This window comes from Colias eurytheme, chromosome 22, assembly GCF_061535395.1.
Source record: "Colias eurytheme isolate Ceu_HAF_F1 chromosome 22, ilColEury1 Martin Lab GWU primary, whole genome shotgun sequence".
NCBI classification, from domain to species: Eukaryota; Metazoa; Arthropoda; class Insecta; order Lepidoptera; family Pieridae; genus Colias; species Colias eurytheme.
In genome coordinates this window covers 2,349,169-2,377,074 of record NC_143001.1, presented here as the reverse complement: position 1 = coordinate 2,377,074, position 27,906 = coordinate 2,349,169, and the positions used below count along the sequence as shown (strand labels likewise).

Here is a 27,906-nt window from a genome sequence, read left to right as displayed (position 1 = left end):
CTATAAACAGTCTTTTAAATATCATTATTAATAGCAAATGAGGAATTATAGATAAATTAAGGCCGCTTTTTGCTTAAATTATACTTAATTTTTAAGCGATTTTATTACATTGGTTTATATTTTTATCTTATAACTAGCTGCTCCGCGCGGTTTCACCCCCGGTTCCTTTCCTGTTGGTCGTAGCGTGATGTTATATAGCCTATAGCCTTCCTCAATAAATGAGCTACCTAACACCGAAAGAATTTTTCAAATCGGACCAGTAGTTCCCGAGATTAGCGCGTTCAAACAAACAAACTCTTCAGCTTTATAATATTAGTATAGATAACGTATGAAAATCGTTAACATTATGTATATTAAATTTTATAACAGTTACTCTACCGTTTTTATAATTCGACTATAATTATTACATATTTGGTTAAAAAGGGCAAAATTGGGATAACATTGTAAACTACTAACTTTATGGGATAACAAACAGACTAATGTGTATTTTTATATATGTGCATACTTTACTACAATGCTTACATTAACTTATAATTTTCTAGTTAAAAAAAACTATTTTGGGCACTAAAACTGAGAGCTATAAAACTGCGTAGAAATTTGAAGACAGGATTGTAAAAGGAAAAATTTGGTTGCATCGATTTTTTGTCATTTTGGATAGTAATTCAAAGTTTATTCTATTTTAATTCAGCCGTTTTTTGTGTGATTGAGTTTGGAATATAAATACTTCGATAATAATTAATTGATAATGCTAATTATTATTCTAATTATAATAATATAATATAAGCTTTTATTTCCTTACTTTTACAAAAAATGTTTTACAATTTAACTTATTCTAATTATATGCAATTAAAATATGTTATAACTAAGTATTTTACAAGTGTAAAATCCTGCTAAAAATGAGAATTTTTGTATGAATATCTATTACATACTCCTAAACGGCTATAGAATTTTAGTCAAAACTTCGAAGAAATGACAAAAAAGTCGATAATAACCGGAAAAATTAACAAAATCCTACTTTTGGCACTACACTATATAATATGAAATACTTTGGCATTGATTACAATTAATGGTTAATTAGATAGAGATTTAAAATCTATGAATAAGATTATATTCGGGTTATATTTGAGATTATTATAGTTTACATTTTATTATATTTTTGAAGTGAAACTTTTTTTAGGCGCGTTGAGAATTTCAAGGCTTGTGTCATGGCAATACCGTCACGTCATGGAGTAAGGTGACGATTTTGGTATGTTTGAATTTTGACAAAGAAGTTTCACTTCTGACACGTTTGCTCGGCACACACGCTCTTTTTTACTATTATTAGTAGTTGCAATTATTCCTATTTATTTCTGATTTAGAAGATTGTCATGCATTTAATAAATAATTAAAACTATTAACTTAAAATTACATTAAAAAATAGAAATCGATAACTTCCATAAAGGAAGTCGGTTAAAATTAACAATAATATAACTTCATATAGTTTTGCTTAACATCAAAACATACGATAAAAACAACTTTTACATACAAAGAGACATGCAAATATAATTTTTAACATAATTATATTTTCAATAAAACAATATCAAACAAAAAATTATGGCCTATTTATAAGGAGAACATTATTGAGAAAATAAATAATAATTATTAGAATTATTACAATCTCTATTAGGGAAAAACTATGATTTGTATAGCATTTATTAAAATATCATTTTAAAATTTCCTTACGGACGGCTATTATTGATGGATGCGAAATAATTTTATTTTTATAATCGTTTTAATAATATTATATAGAATCGTTAAAAACTATAGATTTACAAGCATAAATAACTTATAATTTTCTTTAAAATTAAAACAATTCTGAACGCAAATGTTTAAATAATATAATGAATACGACGTTTAATTTCTGCATAATTCACCAAAACCAGACTTGAAAAACGAATTTTCACATTAATAAGTTCAAACATCAGTATTTTTTATTTTATCCAATTTCATTTGTTCCAACTGCAATTGTCGCCTGATAGACCCCAATTGTGTTAAAATATTAATATTTCTGCCTTCACTCTGCAAACTTTTCAATATATTCTTTTGAACGGCTGGAACTTTCCATTTATCGTCAACAACTTTCATTTCTTCGCTTAAACTTTCATTTACTTCGTATCTTTCATTCACGTCATTTACTTTACGTTTCGGCGAATGTCGTAAAACCGGTATTGGTAGTGTATCCATTTTTTCTGGTTTTCTTACTTCATATTTTTTATATTTATCTTCATGCTTATTTTTAATTTCTTGTTTATTCCCACACACATCTAAATCTTTAGCTTTTTGTCTACTTTCTATTTCTTGTTCATACATTTTGTCGTGTAAATCTTTTCTTTCGTACCAATTATAGTTTCTATTATCTAATTGGTTATTTTCTTGCCAATTAGGTTCTTGCCTGTTTTCTTGCCTGTACGTTTCTTTATAATGTGGCAGATTCATTAGACTTTCTTTGGTAGGATTTAGGTTTTTCCGTAGATAACTTTCTAGGTCATAATTATGTGAGAATATGGAACTTTCTGGAATATTCATTGTGTACGGTTTTTCTATATATTCTGTATCGGTTTTTGTTTGTGCGTTTCGAGAGGCCATATTTAATTTTCTTTGTTCCATATCGATGTCCTGTTGTAATGCTGTCCTTTTTATATCGTAGTCTGCTGCATTGTATTTCATCTGTAAATTAAATAATTTTATAGTACGTAAAATAAATTAAAAATGAATTTTTGTTACAAATGTCTAAATAATAATGTTTTATTAATTGAGATATTTATTCGTAGATACAAAAAATGGGCAGAAAAATACATGATTTTCTGTCTATTTGTTCGTCTGTATTAGCTAACCTTAGAGAAAAAACATTGTTTTAAGATTAAATATACAATAAGTAATTCAAAATATTCTATATCGAGGATGCCTAGATCTTTACTAAAACAAAAACACAATTAACAAAACATTTTTAAGGACAACTAACAAAAATAATAATTTAACCAGTTTTTGCATAATAAAAAAACAACTTACAGAAGACGTGATATCCCGTTGTCTCTCCAATTCTCTTTCTTGCGCCATTTTCAAAGAACGTAATTGATGTTCGAGCCTCCTCATTTCAGCTTGTTCTAACATTCTGTAATATATAATTATATTATATTAAATTTATTTATTTATTGACTTTAACGTATCATTTGAAATAGAGAATAAAAGGCAGTTATAATAAAAGTACCATATAATATCAAATGTCGAAACAAACTTTCGAATGATATGGTATATAGGACAAAATTAAAGATTTTAACGGATTTTAAACGCGATCATTAAATTAATAACCCGACGTTACGCAAGCTTTGCACCGAGCGTGGATACAATAAAAACTTCAATTTCTAAATGTAATACTAGCGTAAAATCAAACCCAAGAAAATACTATATTTTATTAGTAAAAAAAATTTGACTATTAAACAAATCTAATAATCCTGGCTAGTTATAATTTAATACTTGAAATTTAAAACAAACATCTGTTATCTATGAGTTCCTAAATATTTTTAATGGTTGCCCATTAAAAAAATGTGTGCGTGTACTAGTGTACACACGTAAGAAGTGAAACTTCTTTATGACCTTATTTTTGAAAAAATAATTGACTATATGCAACTTTATAGAAATACGTCGAATCACGCGTGGATAAGAAAAAGATGGCGCGTAACGGAAAAATGTCATGCGTAACGGAAAAATGTTATACAAAATTTTTTTCCAACCCCGATAAAGAAGTTTCACTTCAAAAATATCTAATATAATCTGTATATCATGTTCAGAAAAAGCTAAGTAAGATAAGTTATTACTTTTCCCTGTTCTTTCTCTCTTCCCGAATCCTCTGTTGTTCTTGTATTTGATTCTTCAATTCTTGCTGATAATATTGCCTTCTGGCCGCTGCCTCCTGCAAAATATAAATGAAATTAAATAAATTATATAAAAAAAATGTGTGCGTGTACTAGAGTACACACGTAAGAAGTGAAACTTCTTTATGTCCTTATTTTTCAAAAAATAATTTACTATATACAATATTAAAGAAATACGTTAGTCACACGCTCGTCGCTACCTACTTAAATATTTACACCGGCCGCTGCTGCAACTCGCTCGCTTCGCTCCTCGCTACCTATTTGAATATTTACGCCGGCCACTGCCGTTTTCAGCTTATAAAGGATTTCGACTTAGGCGGATTTTGATTGGACAGAGAGTTTGAGGTTTATTCTTATAAATTTTGAATTCATAAAATTATAATTGAACACCTGACACCAATCAAGCAAACACGTGTTTACGTGAGTCATAGATTTATTATCGTATACTCCTAAAATGTTTTCTAAGAAACAATAGTGTACTTACATTGTCGGCACGTTCTTAAAGTCGGTAACTTATTTTTGTTCGAACAATAGAGGTAATAAATTCCTAATGATCAAGTTGTAAAGGTTGTAAAATAAAAAATATTCTATATTAAAACGTATATATAATATACAGTGCGTCATTAATTTCTGACTGTTTCGAAATTTGGTGCAAAATAAAATAGTGTGTAAATAAAATTTGTAAAAAATCAATAAAATAAAACAATTGAGTAAAGATCTATAGGCATATTATGTATGTATGTAGTATTTATACAAGATATGTATATTATATATTTATACAGGGAACTTCTCAACGTGTTATCTATGAAATTATACTTTTACTCAATTGTTTAATTTTATTTACACACTGTTTTATTTTGCACCAAATCTCGAAACAGTCAGAAATTAATGACGCACATAGTACATAATATATACATATTAAGACAGAGGTTAAGCTTAAATAACTTGAAAAATAAATAACATGATCACGCCCACGTGTTGGTGTTTTAAAAAATTCAATCAAAAACTGAGGTTAACTTTAAATACAATTTTAGAAAAATAAATACCACAATCAACATTCAAGTATTAGAAAAAATTGAATATACCATAATTCCACCCACGTGTTAGTGTATTGAAAAATACAATCAAAAAGTGAGGTTAATTTTAAATAACTTAGAAAAATAAATACCATAATTACACCTAAGTATTAGAAAAAGATATGTAATTACTTACTTTTTTTTAAATTCACTGGAATTAGAATAATTAAAATAAACACTTTGATTGTGCTGATCACTTTAATATAATATTATCACGTCACCATAGAGCGTTGGAAATAAATACGAGTGCAATAGAAAAACGGTCAAGTAAAGTGGTAGGACGTACGTTAAAACGATACGATATCCCTACTCCGCTGGAGAAAGTATACGTCGAATCACGCGTGGTAGGGATAAGAAAAAAAATGTCACGAGTACGGCGTAACGCAAAAATGTAACGCGCGCGGCGTAACGCAAAAAATGTAACGCGCGCGGCGTAACGCAAAAAATGTAACGCGCGCGGCGTAACGCAAAAAATGTAACGCGCGCGGCGTAACGCAAAAAATGTAACGCGCGCGGCGTAACGCAAAAAATGTAACGCGCGCGGCGTAACGCAAAAAATGTAACGCGCGCGGCGTAACGCAAAAAATGTCTCACAAAATTTTTGTCCACCCCCGATAAAGAAGTTTCACTTCAATTAAAATGACGTAATAAACTACCATCACCGTTGTGTGTCGAGAAATATTTTTATTTTACATAAAGACATTGAAATTGATATTTTTGAAGTGAAACTTCTTTATCGGGGTTGGACAAAAATTTAGTGTAACATTTTTGCGTTACGCCGTACGCGTGACATTTTTGCGTTACGCCGTATGCGTGACATTTTTGCGTTACGCCGTACGCGTGACATTTTTAAGGTCATAAAGAAGTTTCATTTCTTACGTGTGTACCCTAGTACACGCATACATTTTTGCCCAAATGTTACATGTTTGTACCTAACCCACAAATTGTTCAATAAATGATTTTTATTTTATTTATGTATTATTGTTAATTTTCTTGTAAAATAAAGTGTTTTTATGTTATTTTACCTTCTCAGCTTGCAAATTTCTCAGTGAGACAGCATCAGCGTCCAATATGGAGGGTTTATAGCTTTGGAGACTGCGGTATTTGTCGCCTTTCGACATTGATGCCGCTCTTTCTGAAATTATTTCAATCGTTATATGTATTTTAATCTTATATATAAAAATGAATCGCAAAATGTGTTGGTAAGCGCATAACTCGAGAACGGCTGAACCGATTTCGATAATTCTTTTTTTATTATATTCCTTGAAGTACGAGGATGGTTTTTATGTAGAGAAAACGTAAATACATATGTACCACGGGCGAAGCCGGGGCGGACCGCTAGTTAAATATATAAATCTCGTGTCACAATGTTTGTCCTCAATGGACTCCTAAACCACTTAACCGATTATAATAAAATTCGCACACCATGTGCAGTTCGATCCAACTTGAGAGATAGAATAGTTTAAACATGTAGGTACCACGGGCGAAGCCGGGGGGGGACCGCTAGTAATATACTAAGAATGTAGGTAGTTGAGATATGGGATATTGTGACAATCATCATAGTATAAAACAAAGTCGCTTTCTCTTTCCCTATGTCCCTTTATATGCTTAAATATTTAAAACTAAGCAACGGATTTGCATGCGGAAGGTTTAAGTATATAATTTATTAGGTTTTAGACAAAGCGGGCGAAGCTGTAATATATAAGATTTCTTTAAAAATAAATTCAGTTAACAGCCTAGGCCGTTCATTAAATCGCGTTATTTTTTATTGTTAGCCGTACTGTTAGAGACAACAACTGTATCGTTTAAGAAAATTTGACATCGTTTAAAAAAGTGAATATAACAGTACCATTTAATCGAAAGCCTAGGTTTTTAATTAACTGGCTGATGTGACAAACGCATTTTTTTTATAAAATAAACTAGCGGTCCGCTCCGGCTTCGCCCGTGGTACATGTTTACGTTTTCTCTACATAAGAACCATCCTCGTACTTCAAGGAATATAATAAAAAAAGAATTATCGAAATCGGTTCAGCCGTTCTCGAATTATGCGCTTACCAACACATTTTGCGATTCATTTTTATATATAAGAAGATATCTACCTCTTGTGTCCCCCGTGGGACCAGTCTAGAAGTCCCCGTAGCTCCGTCTTTCATTAACAGCCTAGGCCGTTCATCAAATCGTGCTATAAATTAACTGACAGAAAGATATCCATCCGTATTGTTAGAGATAACAACGGCGCGTCATCGTCAATCATTTAAGAAAAGTTGACTTCGCTATTTAATAAAATACCTAGGCTGTTCATTAAATGGCAACTGAGCACTCACCCCGTGTGTCCCCCGCGGGGCTTAATTTAACAGTATCATTTAATCGAAAGCCTAGGATTTTAATTAACTGGCTGATGTGACAAACGCATTTTTGAAGTGAAAACTTCTTTTGGTGTTGAGCACTTTTTCTATAATGGATATAAAATCTTAAACTCGCGTCAGGACACGTGACCTGATCGAAAAAGCGTAAGACGGATGGATATCAAACATGCTCAACGTTAATAATCAAGTTTTCAATTCTGCCGGCACTCCCCCAGTGCAACCCGTCTTTTTTTTCACACTTACCTCTTGTGTCCCCCGCGGGGCCGGTATAAAAGTCCCCATAGCTCCGTCTCCTGTCCCACTGGGGCCGGTGGGCCCACGTGTGGGGACCGTCCCACACACTGCGCGGGGACAGTTCGCGTTCCGCTTGCGTTCGTTTTGGGAACTGGAATATTATTTATTAGAACATATTCATTATCTTTAGGTAGTATCGTTACTATTAATCTATACTAATATTATAAAGCTGAAGAGTTTGTTTGAACGCGCTAATCTCAGGAACTACTGGTACGATTTGAAAAATTCTTTCGGTGTTAGATAGCCCATTTATCGAGGAAGGCTCTACAAATTTAAAAGTCACTCAGAATATCGAGACAGTAAAAACTGTTTATAAATAGCTCGATACGTCAAACATTATACACAAAACGTGCTGCAAACGAAAGAGATAACAATAATTTTAATCATAACACTTCAAATTCAATGTGAAAAAAGTGAAGTCCCATGTCCCCTAGTGGGGTAAGGGGCAGATGCATTATACATCTGTTTCACTGATCGATTTTCTTTAGGGACAAGTAGGTGATCAGCCTTCTGTGTCCTGCCAGACTGAGACATTTTTTTTCTTCGTCTCCACCGGGAATCGAACCCAGGACCCCTCGGTGCTACGCTTACGCGTCAACCACTGTTCAAATTCAATGTAAATTGTGTATAATCAGTGAAAATTGTTAGCAAAATGTTTTATGCATTCGTCCTTTTCTCGCTCCTTTCACATTTATATTGATTTGATTGTTATCTCTTTCTTTACCTGAACATAGAATCAGTATTACATCTAACTGAATATAACGTTAGTATATTCAGTTAGATGTAATACACAGCTAGTGCTGTGCCGCGCGGTTTCACCCGCGTGGCTCCGCTCCTGTTGGTCTTAACGTGATAATATATAGCCTATATTACTCGTGGATAATGTAGCTTTCGAATAGTGAAAGAATTTTTAAAATCGGTCCAGTAGTTTATGAGCCTATTCATTACAAACAAACAAACAAAGTTTTCCTCTTTATAATATTAGGGTAGACTAGTGTAGATGATATAAAGAAACATAGCGGTCAAAATTATAATACCAACTTTTAAGTTCCAAAGATTAAAAATGTGTGAAATTATTATTTTCTATCTCCCTTTATAAAAAGTCAAGGTTATTATTTGAATGAAGACTAATTCAATTATTTTGCTGCGACATATATTATATTTTTTTTATATACTTACAGTATACAGATCATCGTCATCCGTTTGAACGGCCACAGAGAGAGGCGTATGTCTGTCCACTTGCACACCCGTATCCACTTTACTGAAAATTATTTCATTTTGTTAACATAAATGTATATATTATATAGTTATATGTTATACTTTGTATTGTAAATACTTGAAAATGCAGTCCATTTTACACTATTTGATGTCGAAAGAAAAAATTCTAACAGTTTGTAAGATTAAATTGGCGAAATATGTTTATTATTAACTAGCTTCCCACCCGCGGCTTCGCCCGTTTTGTCTAAACCCAATAAATTATATACTAAAATTTTCTTTCTATCTATTAAACAAAATTGCATCAAAATCTGTTGCGTAGTTTTGAAGATTTAAGCATACAAAGGGACATAGGGACAGAGAAAGCAACTTTGTTTTATACTATATGTAGTGATAATTTCCTTTAATGTTTTTTAGAAAATTACGAAGATAATTTTATTACTTGGACAAATATAGCATTAATGTAAATTAAACATGTATAAAATAGAATTTTTCTGCAAAATTTTACAAAAAAATCCAAATCAATATTAATTAAAAAGGAAACTCACGTAGTATACGCATTATTAGCACCCGCGACCCTATAACCAAAGCTCGTTCTATCACTATTGCCCTCTCGCTCCAACTCACGCCGTTCCCGCTCCCTCTCTCTTTCTTCCTCCAATCTTTCTTTCTCTTCCCGTTCGCGTTTCTCGCGCTCTTGTTTCTCTTTCTCTTCTTGTTTTATTTTCGCTTGCTGTGGACAATGTTTAGTTTTTAATATGATATCTTAATATACATATATAAATCTCGTGTCACAATGTTTGTCCTCAATGGACTCCTAAACCACTTAACCGATTATAATAAAATTCGCACAGCATGTGCAGTTCGATCCAACTTGAGAGATAGGATAGTTTAAACATGTAGGTACCACGGGCGAAGCCGGGGCGGACCGCTAGTGGTTCTATAAAATGAAGCTAAGAATTTTTCATTTCGAGATTTTGTATAATTTAGATCAATTTTTGCCAGGAGAACTTTTCAGTTTATTATAGCCAAAACAAAACATGTTGCCCATTGAATTTTTCTGTGATCAGACAATTTTTTTTTGTAATTTTGTAATCTTCTTGAAAGTTCTACCATCTGTCTAATAAACATATTTTCGTATGGTCCAGAACATAATATTATGTCTAAGAAACATTATATTCTATACTCGCCAAGCCCGAGCAGAACATCGCCGTGTGTTCGCAGCCTATTCAGTCAATATTCACCCGCTTTATAGAACCTTCTAGATTCTAGAATGTTCTAGAAGCACTAAGCACGAGCAGAACATTATCCACCCGCTCTGTAGAACCTTCTATCATATTCTAGAATGTTCTAGAAGCTTCTGTCCCCTGTGAGGCTCACCTGATCGAGGTACTCCCTGTACTGCCGCTGGCGGATCTTGCGCAGCGTGTTCCTGCGCCGCTCGTACTCGCCGAGCCCGAGCAGAACATCGCCGCTGGTCCGTTCGCCGCGTATTAGCGGGTTGTTGGGCGAATATTCCCCCGCTTTTAGCATCACTGGGAGGCCGAGGTAACGCTAAAATCGTAAATAAATATCGTATCGTAATAATCGTATGTATGGTTAATTTATCGAGCTTTGTGTTTGGTAAATTGAAAGTTTAATTAAAGAAAAATTACGACGTAATTCCATATTTCGGATGATAACAACAGCTTATAAGTGAAGATGCTTATTAAATATCTTACAAGAACCGTTGAAATTGTATTCTTGATAATATATATGTTAGTTAAATATAAGTTATAACAAATTATTATAAGGCTAATCAATCCAAGTGATACACCAAATTTGTAAGTCCTCTATTTCGATTTTTGCCGTACCTATAAAAAATATTAAATAAGTTTGTTTTATTTACTACATATAAAATCGAAATCAATCTAATTCCTTATACATACGATTGTAAGCAAGAAAATTATCCATATTCATAAACACATTTCCACACCTACTTCCCAACCCAGTCCAGAGCAAATCCTGTCCAAATCTACCCTCAATACAAAGTACATTGACCTATATATAATCGATACTGTCATACCGATCCACGCAGCGTTACATGCAAATGTAATTGCGTGTTCGTTGCACGTATATTACGTGATGGACGTCGTTAGGCTATGTTTACATTTAGGCGAGAAAATGTATACGATTTAATACTGGTGAAAATTTATGAGAGAAGAGGTTTAGAGTTTGAGATTTAAGGTTTTTAATTATACGACTACTTATATGTGAATATTTAACTATAAATAAATAAATTTATTTATTTATCCAGAAAGGCTATAACGTCACGCTACGTCCACGTTCCTATGACCAATACGACAGTATTAATGAAAATAAAAAATTGCAAGAAAAAAATCACATTCATTTCGATAGCATAATTTAAAATATATAAAAAAACTGTTTTGCTGCTGTGATGCTGTACAAAAATACGAGAAAAGACCCAAATAATTCGACATATTGTGAGTTGTGACAACCCAGACTTGGCTAGCGTGGTGGAATATGGCCTACATTTTTCATACCTTTGGCTTTGACTCGAGTTGGTTTAAAACTTGTGTGTGTAAACCAGACAAACTCTATGACTATGTGGCTGGAGCACCGGGCAACTATAAAAACTCATGCGAATAGTGAAAATTCCCTAGACGTTAAATTTATCATATAATAGAAACGTCTACACACCCCTTTATCCGATAACGACTCAATTAGACCGCTACGCTTTTGCACGCCTCATAAGCGAAGCGTTGAGGTGGGTACTACTGTCACTTCGCGCAAAACATCTGATTTTTCAAACTTAAAATGTCTTTATGCATCATACATTGCACTTGTAAGATAATACATACACACACATATTAAGAAAAAACACTATTTTTAACGTTCATGATATTTTTGATGTCATTTTTGTTATTTAAACTAGTTAAAAAACAGTTTAAAAAAGTTCTGTCTTGGACGTCCGTGTGTCTGTATGTGCGGATCCTTTTTCTTGTTAACACGATAGCGACCGAAATACTTTACTAATCGAGTCTTTTTTTTTCTCTTACGCTTGAGTATGCTCAGGAATAGAACCCTTTCATTTTTCAGGGTCTGATTCGATGTGGTTTAATTGTTATTAAATAAACAAAAATAATAATTAATAAATATTTATTAAAAAAAAATTATGAGGCGTGCACTTTTGGATTTTCCAAATTATTTCTACTTACTATTTCTCGATTAACATCCAATGTCACATAGTTATTGGTTATCGCGCCTCAATGACTCTAATTAATTCAACGCTTTGTGGAAGTAATTGGAGAGATTCACAATTTAAATTCCGTTCGGAAATATTTGCGTGAACGAAAGTTTGACGAATTTTATCGTGAGTAATTATTGGTCTAAGTGTTGTGTCGTGTTTGGTTAGTTTTTAATTGTTGTGGTATCCGAGTGTGATTTTTTTGTATTTTCTTCCAGAACTATTGACTAGGTAGAAGATACCTACGTGGGTTTAAGAGATTGCGTTTATAGAAAAAAATTGGGAAACTAGGTTATTTTAGTCTAGGCTATAGTTAGTATTGTAGACAATAAAAGATTAAATTATAAGAAGGTAGGTAGGTATATTGCCGACCAGAAATTGGCTTTTTAATTCTTATTAATTAGAAATTATACAACACAAAGTTAACAATAATTTGCTACTTTCTATGCATTGAAAGTTGTAAATAAATCTGACTTTTATTTCGGTTAAAACCCATCTTCTATTGACACTATGTGTAGTATTTATCGAATTCAAAAATGCAAAACTATCTTTATATTAATATTCTTGATCTTGTACCATCATGAAACAAACATTAACAGTAGGGATGTAACGATACATGATTTTGCCGATACGATACCGATACCGATATTTGTAGTAATGTATCGGCGATACCGATACCGATACCGATATCGATGGCTTGGTAGAAAAATAAATAGTGAATTATGCATGAAAAGTTACCAACATTTAACAGAGACAACTGTTAATCGTATTCTTTTAAATAAAAATGCCAAATCAAAAAACAACAAAACCATTTATTTTAGTATTATTATTTTACGAAGTCAGTTAAACTTTAATACACATACAATCAGTACCTAATAAAAGTTTACTATAATTGGTAGAGTTTTTTCAGAAAACAAAGTGCGCACGCGCGGGCGGCCTCCCGCATCGTTCATTGGGCGCGGATTTTTGAATTATTTGATATCAAAAAAATTGGTTGTTTGTAAAGTAGGTTTACGATCGAGATGTTTACGTGATAACATAATGCAGTGGCAGTGCTCGACATGAAACGGGAGATCGGTCCGTCTCTCTCTCGTTATACCTGCGATCGCGCTCGTGAGGTTTTGGTGTGACACAAGTTTATGAACATGTCACCCGACTAAAACGATTTTAAAAACGTTATCACGTTAAAAATTAAAAAAAATTCAAAATTATTTATTTCTTTCCTTTACATAAACAAATTTGTGATTGGAACACTCCTAGTAAGCAAATAAAATGCTTGTGTCAGGAGGTTCCGCTCTTCCTTAACACTATTACAGAAACAGAAATAAAACAATATGAATGAATACAATGCAAAAACATAAAAGAAAAGAAAGAATTTAATAAAAAAATATCGGTATCGGTTGATTTATTATCGGCGATACCGATATATCGGCTTGCCGATATATCGGCCGATATATCGGTATCGGTATCGGTATCGTTACATCCCTAATTAACAGTATCAAACATAGTTAACAATTGAACAATACGTAGGCGTTGGTAATAGCAGTGACCCGAAAGCGCTGATTTACATATTCCGTGACCGTTTAGATTCCATCCAAACTATAACTGCGATTTATAACTCTCATTAAAAAATAGAACAGACGAATGTTCATCAAAACCTCTATTTCCATACTATTAAAGAAAAGTAATTATTTTAAATCTCCTTTCTTAATTATATGTACAGTATATGCTTACTATATCTGGATAAAAACAAAAATCGGCTAATCAGTCTCTGATAAGCCAAAAAGTTCTAAATGTATTTTTTTCGGAACATGCCTCCAGCTATTGAACCATATTTTTATAATAATATATTTCTATTCTTTAAAAATACCTCAAATATATTCTTATTGGAATACTTTCCTTCTTCCTAATACGTAGAAGCAATATTTGAAACAAGTTACCTGCTCCTCCGAACTAATACGTTGTCGACTTGTCGTATTCAAGACGGCATCTCTTGAAGGTAAAGGCTCTGTCTTCTGATATTGTGAATATTAATATCGATAATCATCTAAACATTACTTGCATTTTAAAATGCATCTATAGCTTAGCTTCGACTCAAGCCTAATATAAAATGTACCATAGCAAAAGATGAATTACCTGTACCGTGTACACATCCCTTTTTCAGCACCATTCACCACTTACGAATTGAATGAAAATAACACAATTTATCGTAAAACTTCTTAATCCATAAGTCAAGATTCTGGAACCTTCTAGAAACTATTTGTCTTTTATTTCACATTTCACTACCAACCCGGTCGGCACCCTAAGCAGACTGATAATATAACAACCTGTGGTGATTGCTATATGTAGGTACCTATCTATTTTAGGGTTAACTGAACACGCATTTGATGAGTATGAATTTAATTAGTAATAATTGATAGGTATTTTTTTGGATATTTTATCTTTAATTATCATAATTGTATCAGACCTAGACGAATCAAAATCTATAGCAAACGTTGTTAATTATAATGATTAACTAGATAGATACAGAACTAAAAACCCTTAATTAGTTATACTATGTTCTACTATTTAAAATAATTTTCAAATTAATTTATAATCTTGTTTCGTAATTAACATGAATGTCTTAAGCTCTCAAGCTAAAGACCAGCAAAGCATTCACGCTTCAAAGCATGCCAAAGAAATTTACATTCATAATCATACCTGTTATATACTTGTATGTATGCTACTACTTCTAACTATGAATTTATTAATGCATTTTTATTATATAATTTAGTTTAAGTTGTCAAGAAATATACAAGTAGGTACATAATATTACATATTGTATGCTTTCAAGAAATAAACCACCTCGCCAGTATTCTATGAAAATTTCAAGACATAAAGGATTAAAGGAATCACGTCAATCGGTTGAAAACGCATAGCTATCAATGCAGATGTAAAAACATTAAAAGAACACGCTACGAATTGTGAACCTTCCGTCGTTTTGAGACCTTCGTTTAAAAATAGGTCCATGAAATTAATGCAGCTCATTACCAAACGATTAAATGATCCTAAACTTGGCACCACCTACAAGGACAGAACCTTTGAAACTTCTAAATACCCTCACACCATTAAATCTGTCCTTGAACGTTTAGCGCCATGACGTGATCTGGCATTGTAGCATGCTTTAGACATTAAGGCCACTACTTAAGCAAATTATTTCGCAGCCATCGGATATTAATGTAGAAATTGCCACAAATCATGGGACAGGTGTGTCTTACTGCGTTACTGATATTTTATAGAGGAAAAATCTATTCCCCATTTTTGAAATTTTGCCAAAAGCGCGTTTGCAATGTAGCCTTTGGTTCAAAAGAAATTTCGTATCAGGAAGAACTGAAGGCAGAAATATTGTACGTAAAATTTGGCTTTAAAGAAATGCATATTTGAAGATTTGATGCAAAACTGAAATGCATCCATTAAAGCAAGTTAGTAACTTGATGATGATTAATCGATTTTTTCAGTATATTATTTGTGATCATAATTAAAGCTATAGTTAGCGTATCAGCCTTCAAAACCAACAGTATTAATGAATGTACTTAATTAATTAGCATAATATAATATTGTTTAAGGCGTGGTCTACTTTTGGGAGTTATATTGCCGTTATATTTAAGGTGTGGACAGGGTCGAAGGGAGTGACGGGGTGCGGTACATTAAACTGAACATTAAGGGTGCACTCACACACATCAGTCACCGTCACGGCACGTCACCGGACAGGATTAAAAAAAAATATGTATCAATAGTTCTAGTATGACTCTGTTCCCACACGACAGTCGCCGGCACGAAATCTATCAGTGACGTCCCCGGTCAGGCACGTCAAATAATCTTTCCATACATGTATCATACTTTTATCCCCACTCACCCGGTGCCGTCACGTCTCAGTTCAGTCAGCGTCGTGCTACCGTCAATTGCTACATGTTCTCTAGCGTGACACACGTCTAATCACTCACTAACCTGATGTATGTGTTCAATGATTCAGTCAAACCGGCGACGTGACTGACGGACAACATGACGGTGACTGGTGTTTGTGGATACGTACACAAACCGTCACCGATCAGTCATCGGTGACTTGACGGTGACTGATGTGTGTGAGTGCACCCTTAGGCTTGGCTTTGTTTCATGATAAATATATCTATCACTACGACCTTTCACCACGAAAAAAATAACTAATCCTGCCTAAACTTATAATCTATACTAAGAATACTAAGAATTGGGTACAGAAGTCTTTCACCGCGTTAAAAATAAGTTATCCAGACTGTACCTAATACCTATTCTATCTGTATCAAATTTCATACGTATCCTATAATGTGTGAAAGACTAAAGACATCCATCTTCACAAAATTACACGTTGTAAAATTATTAGTAAGACCATGAAAATCCTATAAGTATGTTCCAGACTTGGGAAATAGCATGCCAGAATCCGAGACAAGGCAAATATGAAATTCAACCAGCTCTTTGCTTGGCCTCCCTGCCAGAGTCCAAGCAGAAAATAAAAATAGTCAATCTAATGATGGTCACGCATAGAAAATAATAGCATTAAAAACCACGGTTTTTTATTAAAACAAATCGAGTCGCCGACGGCGTGAGATTATTCATATAAATACATAATTACATAGTCATGAATAGCATCAACATATTCTAACTACTCGGTATTTAGCTTTCAGTTGTGATCATGGCGCTGTCTTAAAAAATGTGTTTTAGCACACACGTATTGAAATTTGAATTTATAAATTTGTAGACTGTAGAGTGTAGGGTATCTAATTTATCATGACTTAATTGCAAATCAGCTTCAAATGCGAAAGTTTGCGCAAAAACTGCTGAATAGATTTTCATGAAATTTGGCACTCGTAGAAGGCAACTTATATTAACACAAATAATAGTTTTTATCCCTTAAATCCTACGGGAACTGGCGGATTTTGTTTGAAAATGTGGGCGAAGCTGCGGGCGAAAAGCCAGTCTTAAGAATTATAGATAAAGTCTAAAATTATAGAATAAGGGGAAAGTCACATCACACAACCCATTATCGTGAAAATACTATTAAAGGGGGTGAAGTATGAGGGTAGTTTGTAAGGAGGACGACCGTCACGCGATAAGGTGAAATACAGTCTACACGCGAACGAAGCCGAGATAGGAAAGCCAACTAATAAGCTATAAATAATAATTAAGAATAAAACTTACGTCAGATTTACTACACATCGTAGCTTCCAAGTAGAGTTAATAACAAATAAACTTCACACAGATTGAAAAACAAGAGTTCAAAGGGACATTGCAAAAACAAGAAATCAAAAGTACTTCGTAAAAAAAGAATTAAGAAATTATAACAAATGTAAAAACTATAAAAAACAGAAAAATGACTATAATTTATTCACATGTACATCACTAAAAATTTCATTTATGCACTATATTCACGCACACATCAAATATCAATCAGTAATACACTTATAATTGTCAACACAAGTGTACTCAATCCAAAAAATCAAAAGTACAGTCGAGTAGAGAAATTCACAGCGTAAATAACCGCGACTGTACCATTAGCGCTAACGTTTCTTCACATACTAAGCGTCAATTCTGCGCCAACTTGCAAATTCAGTACGCTTCAATGCAAAAGTGTAATTTCTCGCTCGTTAATGTTTCACACCGCGAATGAATATTCAAAGATCTTTCTTTCTCGAAGCAAAATTGCATATTAATCGCGTATGTGGTTGATAAAAGTTGCAATTATAGGCGAGGAATATACATAATATGGTAAGTATACGGTCGGTGACAGTTTAAATAACACGATTACGGCTTTTGAGATTACAGACGATGGTCGAATTGAGGTTTTCTTTTTATATTTAAATCAACTCAACTTTATAGGTACGGGAATAAAGTAAATAACTATTTTAGAAGAAAGAAAGTACTTTTATGTTTATCAGGGTCAGCACAACAACAGTAATTTAGTTTTTTGTAATATTTTAACGAAAATATTACTTTTTTTAATTATGACATTACTTATTTGATTATAGGAGAACGAAATATGAATGTGAGCATCCACCTACTTTTTGTTGCGTCACCTTTAGTAATTGTTACAAGTGTTCCAAAACACCAAATTACGAGGTTACAATTCACACGGTTCTTCATAAAATTGCTCAGTTTGTTGGCCAAATACAATGTATACTTTGTCTGCTGCATTATGCTTCGTAAGTATTTTTTAGGGTTCCATTTCGATACAATCGAATACATATGTACATTTTTATTGACAAAATTGATCGCTTGAATTTTATACCATGTATAATCTACATATAACTAAATATGTAAATAAATTATATCATATATTAGGTGCGTCCCGCGGTTTCACCCGCGTGGCTGCGCTCCTGTTGGTCTGAGCGTGATGTAGCTCTAGCATTCCTCGATAAATGGGCTATCTAACACCGAAATAATTTAAATCGGACCAGTAGTTCCTGAGATGAGCACGTCCAACAAACAAACAAACTCTTCAGCTTTATAATATTAAATTAAAAAAAAAAAAAAATTGGTTGTCTGTAAAGTCGTTTTACTGACGATAGTTGAACGTGACAACGTCCGATTATGCTTCTTTGTCGCTCGTTCCGCGCTCTCGCTCGCACTTCAAGCCTTACATGGAACGCCTCAGAGCAAGGTAACGCCGCATGAGTCATGTTTTTTCGTGCGTGCAGCCGGCTCTGTCGAATTAAAAGATGTTGTCACGTCAATAAGTATAGATTTTAAACTCAATAACTAAAATATTATAATGTGTATTATAAAAATTATGTGTATTAAATGCATAATCCTCCTCCTCAGTGTTAAATTACGAAGCAAAAATAATGGAAGATCCTTTCTCTATCCCTTGCCTCATAATATGGGCAACGCATTTGCAGAGGCCTTACTTTTCTAACTGCGTTGCCCACTTGGTGGTACCTATACAATTGTTCATGGGCGGAACGAAACCACATATTCTGTGTTCAACACTCGTAAAAAACATTTTATTAAGTACATTATAATAAATGATGTAATAAAGAATGTTTTTCTTACATAAATGTAACAATAAAATTTGTAATATGCTAAAAGTTCCATGTATAATTGTATAGATATTAAATCTTATAAGCTGTAACGTATTCTTTGGTATTCTAGGTCTTGAAACCGATCACAATTTTCATTTATTGTTATTGTGTTGTCTTAATTCGTTATCTTTTGAATTTGCATTAAACTAAGTTTATAACTAAAGAAAGAAAATAGTAAAATAAATATAAATATTACTATAAAGTATTCTGTCAACGACTGTACCTTAACTTGGTATAGAAAAACAAAAAATAACAGCATGCATCATCCTAAGCCCGGCCAATTATGAGACAAATAAGTCTGTCTGGACGATCGTTTAACTTGCCAAACCCTTTACATACCTACAAATATTATCACTGAGAAAGAATAGTGTTTAATCTATCTTCTATAATATAAAAATGAATCGCAAAATGTGTTGGTAAGCGCATAACTCGAGAACGGCTGAACCGATTTCGATAATTCTTTTTGTATTATATTCCTTGAAGTACGAGGATGGTTTTTACGTAGAGAAAACGTAAATATGTACCACGGGCGAAGCCGGGGCGGACCGCTAGTAAATAAATATAAAACAGCTTTACGGATTTCATAGAAGATGAATGGGCCTGGGGGACATATTGTCTACTAAAAAACCGGCCAAGTGCGAGTCGGGCTCGCGCACAAAGGGTTCCGTAGCAGCAAATATAATAAATTACAGTTAAATCAACCTATCTCAAAAACTATAAGAGATACTTTGATCAAACCAAAAATCGTTGAAAGAGTTAATTAGCATGCATCACCTCTATTTTTTTTAGAATTTTATACCCCGTAGTTATAAAAATAGAGGGGGGGGGGACATACTTTTTACGACTTTGAGAGCTGATATCTCAAAAACCGTTCACTTTAAGAAAAATGTTTTTTAGAAAACTTTATATCATTTTAAAAGACCTTTCCATTGATACCCCACACGGGTATGTACATCGAAAAAAAAAATTTCATCCCTCAGTTACATGTATACCCACCCCCAATTCTTTTTTTTACTATTTAGTGTCATATTTTTGTAGCGGTTCATACAACACATATTCCCATCAAATTTCATCACTGTAGTACTTATAGTTTCCGAGTAAATCGGCTGTGACAGACGGACAGACGGACAGACGGACAGACGGACATGACGAAACTATAAGGGTTCCGTTTTTGCCATTTTGGCTACGGAACCCTAAAAAGAGTGTGTGTGCCGAGCACAGGTGTCAGAAGTGAAACTTCTTTGGCAAGATCCAAAGATACCAAAATCATCGCCTTGATATTGTACTCTCAACTTGTTGGAATGACAGAAAGTTAGATTTCATGAAAACCCAAAAACCCTATATTTATGTACCTATAACTCTGATTCTGATATACCTACCCAGGTTCATTCAAAAGTTATGGAGAAGTAGTTAGTGCGAATCTAACGATAACTTTCATGCTTTATTATAATTTATACTGCAGAGAGTACCAATTAGGTTAGTTTTTTAACTAACCCTCCTACAGTCAATTAAAAGAAGCTTCGCGATGTGTGTCCTAATTAACATACCTTTTTATAACATATCATAACTATACTTAATTTGTACATATAAAAATGTCGTAATTATATCAATAGTCTAAGGGTGCTTTTCCACTAATAATATGCGGGGATGTGTAGAGAGAAATGTGTTTGTAGATAACCAATAATTTGGAAAATCCAAAAGTGCACGCCTCATAATTTTTTTTTAATAATTATTTATTAATTATTATTTTTGTTTATTTAATAACAATTAAACCACATCGAATCAGACCCTGAAAAATGAAAGGGTTCTATTCCTGAGCATACTCAAGCGTAAGAGAAAAAAAAAGACTCGATTAGTAAAGTATTTTGGTCGCTATCGTGTTAACAAGAAAATCCTCCGCACATACAGACACACGGACGTCCAAGACAGAACTTTTTTAAACTGTTTTTTAACTAGTTTAAATAACAAAAATGACATCAAAAATATCATGAATGTTAAAAATAGTGTTTTTTCTTAATATGTGTGTGTATGTATTATCTTACAAGTGCAATGTATGATACATAAAGACATTTTAAGTTTGAAAAATCAGATGTTTTGCGCGAAGTGACAGTAGTACTTGTATATATACAGGGTGTCCCACTGTTAGTATACTAAGCACAAAGGAGGTTAAAGATTTGCATACGCTAAGTACGTAAAAAATACTTAAAAAATTCCAGACGCATTTTTTTTTCAAGTAGATGAATTCTTAAAACTCTATGTGTACACCCATAACAAGCAACCCGCCCAACTTTGTCACCAGCACATGAGCTATCGTTTAATATTATGTTTTCATAGACAAAATGCTCACATTAGAGAAGCGGTATATGCCGGCTGCGCGAAGCTAGAGAAGAAAACATGGATTTTCAGGAAAAATTTAGCAAAAAATTTTTGACGTAATTTTGTTGACTAAGTATTTTTTACGTGATCAGTGTATGCAAAACTACAAGTCTCTTCGCGCTTAGTATACCAATAGTGGGACACCCTGTATACAGACTAATAATAATATACTACATATTATTATTAGTCTGTGGTAGTACCCACCTCAACGCTTCGCTTATGAGGCGTGCAATAGTATCGCTTCAAACGCTAAACTTCAAAATAAATGAATCGATATGACTGGTTATTACAAACACATTCCTGGCTACATATCCTCGCACATCCCTAGTGGAAGCGCAGCCTAATTCTTACCTATACTAATATGTATTATAAAGCTGACGAGTTCGTTTGTTTGTTTGAACGTGCTTATCTCAGGAACTACTGGTCCTTTTTGAAAAATTCTTTCGGTGTTAGATAGCCCATTTATCAAGGAAGGCTAAGGCTATATGTATATCATCTCGCTGAGACCAACAGGAGCGCAGCCACGCGGGTGAAACCGCGAAGCGCAGCTAGTTCAAAAATAAAACCTCACATAAATTGTTCATGATTGACGATAATTTAACGCGTAACTCGTGACCACTATCCCATCTCATCGTATTGTATTTTGCAATTAGCGATACACAGATTAACAGTGTCCTTGTAACTTGAATAACAATGCATTGTATTATATTTGATTAGCGAATAGCCGATGCATATCAGTGCGTATTAAATACCTTCGTACTATTGTTAAATGCTAACCATATAAATGTATTAAAGAGAATTATTATTGTAAAGCAAAAAAACTGATAATTTATGTAGCCTATATCATTACCATAGTTCTGACTTACCGACGAACCATCATAAGTCACAATCCGTTAAGCGGTTTAGGTTAAAGAAATATGCATGCATACATACACTCGAAAAACATAACCACTCTTCTTTCGCAATCGAGTAAAAGACTGAGGAGAAATTCATTTAAAAAAGAAAAGCAAAATTGTATGTTCTAATCACTGATTTATATAATCACGAATGTATCTTTTAACTTCTTTGATAAGAGTTTTTATACTTGTTTGGAAGCTGATGTCATTGATAAATTACAGCACCTATTGTTTGTATTGTGTTGAATTGTGGGTAGTAAAATTTATTAAAGCATTGATCATTTTGTATATGACTTTTTTATGCATCTATAAGCTAATATAAAAAAATGTTTTATACAGAATAGCAGAAAACAGTAGTGGCTCAGTGGTGAGGACCTCGGACTTCAGTTCAAGACCAGGCGAGTGTGAAGGAAATAAATTGATTTTTCAATTTATCTGCGCATGTTATATAACATCACCACAAACATAGTGAGGAAACCAACATGTCGAAGAATCAAAAGTTCGACGACATGTGACATCTACCAACCTGCGCTTGGCAGGCGTGGTGGATTATGGCCTATACCCACAAAGGAGACCGTGTCCCAACAGTGGGAAAGTATATGGGCTGTTGATGATGATGATGAAGGACAATTTTAAAGCATCATTCTAAAAGTAACAACAAACAACCAATAAAGTTTAGGTACGTTCAAAGATAATAAAATAAACATAAAAATCCTTCTATTTATTTCATTTGAAATTATTCAGATGTGTGCAGAGTTAGAGCATATTATAAACAGATTACACATGTGGTTAAAGATGCTATATCTTTATAATCTAAAACCGCAAATCGTAATTAAAATATAATACGCATATTATGAAATATGACACAGCTGCCTGCATCTATGTGTTCACACAAACTACTAGGTTAGAAGTTAGAACATACTTGCTAGCAGAGGTTATATTTTTTTCTCAACATGTATTCAGTTGTGGAGGATTTCGGGGATAGAACCTATCCTATGTCCTTTCTCAAACTATCTTTGCACGAATTTTTATCCAAATCGATTCAGTGGTTTAAGGCGTTACCCGGCAATTTCGACTATGTTCAACCTCTATAAAGTCTGGTACAACATAAAGCACAATACCGAAAAAAATATATAAAATAGGATGGTCTTTGATCTTTAATTGCTCGCGAGGAATTTTTTCCAAAGTTAATAGATTTCTAGAAAAAAAATGTGCCGTGGTCATCGATTTTTCCGCAAATACTCTATAAACTTCGTAACCTGCTGACTTAGAGCTCTGAAAATTTTATGTTTAATAAATTATCAGTTACACAACAGTCCCTGACGAGGATATTTTGTTTCACTGATTAGTATCTTTTTAAATACAAAATGCGAGGAAAAAAGAAGGTGCAGCGAGAGAGGTTTGAGATCCGTCAAGTATGGTCAAGGTTATTAGCGCATGTAAAAGCCTTAAGCGTGAAGAAGATACAGATAGTCAGACCGGCATGAGTTACTTACACTGCATTGAACCTATTTTCTTTAGAAAATGTGATTGCTTAATAAAATAACGTCATACAGGTCTTAAATATCGAAATTTTACAGCAATATCTAAATTAATATTCCTATTTAATAAACTATCGATATGTTTATAAAAATTGGCTTTATGAATGCAGCTTTAGAGCATGAAATAGCTATCTTATATCTATGAAGACCACTAGACGTTATCATTTATCAGTAGATAACATAAGCTCCCATTATGTAATGACATTATCTAGATATTAAGTACTAAGTATATAGTTTTATAAATAATAAATTATATGGTAGAACCTTAAACATAGATGGACAGATAATTCCTCCAAAAGTCATATTATATAAAAGAAAAAATATTTAGTTATTTGTGAGTATTTGAAAATAACTAAAAAATTGAGTGCCAGTATGACTTCTTGCTGATAAAGTTACTGATAGCATATTGCAGTGAGAATACAAGCTAATCAAGACATATTCAGAATTCATTGTGAATATGGTTGTAAAAAACTTGAAAAATATCATTTTAACATTAGGTATGACTGAAAAGGTTCGTAGTTAGCTATACGAAATAGTAAAATTAAAACGGAATGTTTTAATTTTACTGTACTACTTTTTTTTTGTTAACAATATGTTAGGGTAATCTATAAATATGAACGGAACCATTTATAATTATGGTTGCCTGGAAGAGATTACTTATAAGTGATAAGGCCGCCAAATAAGTAATGCTCTTTCTTTGCGCAACGGATTTTGATGCTTTTTTTAATAGATGGATTGATTCAAGAGGAATCTATAGAAGTAAGTATATAATTTGTTAAGTTTTAAACAATGCGGGAAAACTATTATTAAAATAAAATAAACCCCAAGAACAACTTTACATATTATTATATCTTAGTACCTACACATGAGATCTTGCTTTTTATATGAGCGTGGGCGAATCAACTCCATTTATTGCACTCTAGTTGATATGGCATTGCCAATGATAAACTCATGTATCCAGTACCTACGACCTTAACTCGATAATTTTCATGATTAATTTAAATCAAATTTATAACTATTAAAATAACATAAAGCATAACATAGTCCATGTACTTATGTGATTTACAATTATTTATTGAACTTTTTTTTATAATACAAACATGGCTGAAACTTATTGAAGCTGACCCGACATCGATAAATGAAATTTAGATATCCGTTCGTTTTTTAATCTTTGAAATTTTCGCAAAATCGATCCAGCTTTTCGCGTGATGCCGTGACCAAGGCCAAGAAATAGGGATTATTTTTAAATAATAATTATATACGGAAGAAAAATAAATTATTGTTATCGAATTGATACGCGATTGTTTCTCACAAAAGTTCAACTACCCGCTAAAACTAAAAATAGATGAACTCTGGAATAACACATAGCTACAGATTCCTCAGCTTGACATAATTTACCCAAAAACGAAATTTCCAGTACTAAAATTCCTTCATTCATTCATTCCTTTATCTATTCATTCCTTCATTTATTCACAAAAACTCACCCGTATATATCTCTCTAAGTCTGGCGAGATATCTTCTTTTTCCTCACTCTGGTCTTCGCTTGTCGCATTGTTTTCCGACAGTGCTCTCGGCCGGTTAAACTTCACACTCTTGTTCACTCTATTCTCTTTCTCTTCTACATTCTAGAAAGAGAAAAGGGATTTTTTTAAATATATAAAAATGTGTAAATCAGTATGTCAGTTTGCGCTACAAAACCTATAGGATGTTGGAGATACCTTATATCAAAGAGTATTCATTACTACTCATTTAAGCTGAATATTAATTTTATAATTATTTTATTGAATAAAAAATAATGTTTTTGAAACACAAATAATTTCTACTAAAAAATAAACAATCCTTAATTTTTCAAATTACAATAATTAGGGACCACACAAGAGCCATCCAGCATTCAATTAAAAAATTGGTTCACCCAGTACTGCACTATCCTATATTTTCACTAGGGTTGAAAATCCCTAATTACCTTCAAATATTGTAGGGTTGAGTTAGGTAACTATTGTAGGTTTAAACAATATACAATAGATTCATATATTCCTACAAACAAACACACATTTCACTAGATATAATTCCTAGCATCGTAACATGTAATCAATATAACTGTAATATGAATGGAAAAATGCCTCAAGTTATTAGGAGCCCTGACATTATGGGCTAGCAATAACATTTATTATAAAGTACGTAGTTCATACATAATAAATTGATGACAGTGTACGGCTTTCGTTAATTTGACGTAGGCTTTATGCTAGTGAAAGAGGTTAATCTATTTAATGAAGAAGCTTTTTAAATAAATAAATATTTCAGGACAATTTTCACACATGACACGATCTGATCCCATACTAAGCTTTCGCTTGTGTTATGGAAACCAGATGGCTGATAAACATACATATATAATTTTAAATAAATACTTATATACTTAGATAATAATTTACACCCAGACACAGAGCAAACATCTATGTTCATCACACAAATATTTTCCCCGGGTGGGAATTGAACCCACAACCTCTGGCTTGGATGGCAGGGCCACTGCCAACCAAGCCAACCGGTCATCAAATTTTAATACTGATATATCTTTTTCTAACTACTATATTATATTATAACTAGCTGTGCCTTGTAGTTTTACCCATAGTACTCCGCTTATGTTGGTCTTGATGATATATAGCCTATAGCCTTCCTCGATAAATGGGCTTTCTAACACCAAAATAATTTTTCAAATCGGACCAGTAGTTCCTGAGATAAGGGCGTTCAAACAAACTCTTCAGCTTTATAATATTAGTATAGATGGTACAGGACCGCCTCCTTGGTACAGTGGTTAGCATGTGAGCGTAGAACCGAGAAAAAAAATGTCTCAGTCTGACTTATCACTTTAGACTATGCTAGTCTAGCTATAAGTTTAAGTTTTAGTTATATTAATATGTATACTAGCATAGTAAAGTGTAATAAATAAAAGAAATAAATAATCTCAGGAATGACGAGTATGATTTGAAAAATTATTTAACTATTCGATTACGGTCTATTTGTTGAATAAGGCTATAATATATCATCATGCTAAGGATTATATCCCTAAAAGATTGAAAGGATTCTGAATTGTTAACATTTATTCTATTAGTTATAAATTAATTTAGATAATTGAAATTTTAACATATATTGTAGGTACCTATATTTTTCATTTTCAACTTTTTTTAGCAAAACATAAATAAAGTAAACAAACACAAACTTTAAGTAAAATATAAAACCATGGAAAAATTCATGTAAAAAATTGTAACAACCTAAATATTATTTTTAATCTATTTTCAGTATCGTATTACAGATCATTATTTAAAATATTACATACCTCGATTATAATTACAATTACGATTCACGAAAAATTACGAAGCGTGCAGCGACCGGCCTCCACGAAATACGCAACTGAACAACATAATATATACATTGCCTATATAAATTATAGCTAGAATACTAGGTTTCCCCGTGTATCTAGACGTCTGCGCGGTAGAATCAATATAGCACCGTAGTCCGTAGTTCTGCGTTCAATATTCGACAGAGGCTAAATTAGCTTAGACGAAAGTATCTTGGAAATAACTGACTGTTATGGCAATTTTTATTATTTCGAAGCAACATTATGAAAGTAAATGAACTATGAAGTGTCTCTGTATCTTTTCCTTATTTCAGGTGTTTTGAAACTGTGTAATGTGCTTTGGTCGAAGTTAATATTTTATCAAATTTACTCCATACTTACTTGATCGTTTTTATCCGATAGTGGCGATAGCCCCAAAAGCGTTTTCTCTTTTTCTATCTCACGTCGTTTTTCTTCAATTAGCCTTTCTAAATCGTCTGATAACATTGTTTTAGCAACAGGAAAGTATAATGGCGGGAAAATTGGCACTTTCACTTAAACT

General features: G+C 32.9%; 1 protein-coding gene across 3 annotated transcripts; it reads right to left on the bottom strand.

Moving 5' to 3' along the window:
- Positions 1–356: 356 nt before the first annotated feature.
- On the bottom strand, positions 357–27,869 carry LOC149898572 (uncharacterized). Of its 3 annotated transcripts, none has more exons than XM_090114956.1 (10): positions 27,747–27,869; positions 25,498–25,638; positions 10,243–10,416; positions 9,411–9,595; positions 8,827–8,908; positions 7,597–7,738; positions 6,013–6,122; positions 3,855–3,949; positions 3,049–3,151; positions 357–2,706 (listed from the first exon to the last, which is right to left on the bottom strand). In XM_090114956.1, exons 1-10 carry the CDS (start codon positions 27,849–27,851, stop codon positions 1,954–1,956), a joined length of 1,890 nt encoding a protein of 629 aa, XP_089971082.1. In that variant the 5' UTR covers positions 27,852–27,869; the 3' UTR covers positions 357–1,953. The 3 variants fall into 3 exon arrangements, with proteins under 3 accessions (XP_089971082.1, XP_089971084.1, XP_089971083.1); XM_090114958.1 differs by lacking the exons at positions 25,498–25,638; positions 27,747–27,869 and adding exons at positions 17,321–17,475; positions 17,556–17,688; XM_090114957.1 differs by lacking the exons at positions 25,498–25,638; positions 27,747–27,869 and adding an exon at positions 17,321–17,706.
- Between the last annotated feature and the right edge of the window lie 37 nt (positions 27,870–27,906).

Bases quoted from the DNA above. Each gene is read 5' to 3' on its own strand.
- LOC149898572 (XM_090114956.1), bottom strand. From the start codon at position 27,851: ATGTTATCAGACGATTTAGAAAGGCTAATTGAAGAAAAACGACGTGAG. The intron at 7,739-8,826 runs GTAAGTATATAA...ATAATATTCCAG, and splicing joins ATGACGATGATCTGTATACT to TTCCCAAAACGAACGCAAGC. The intron at 3,950-6,012 runs GTAAAATAACAT...TATATTTTGCAG, and splicing joins GAAATTTGCAAGCTGAGAAG to GAGGCAGCGGCCAGAAGGCA.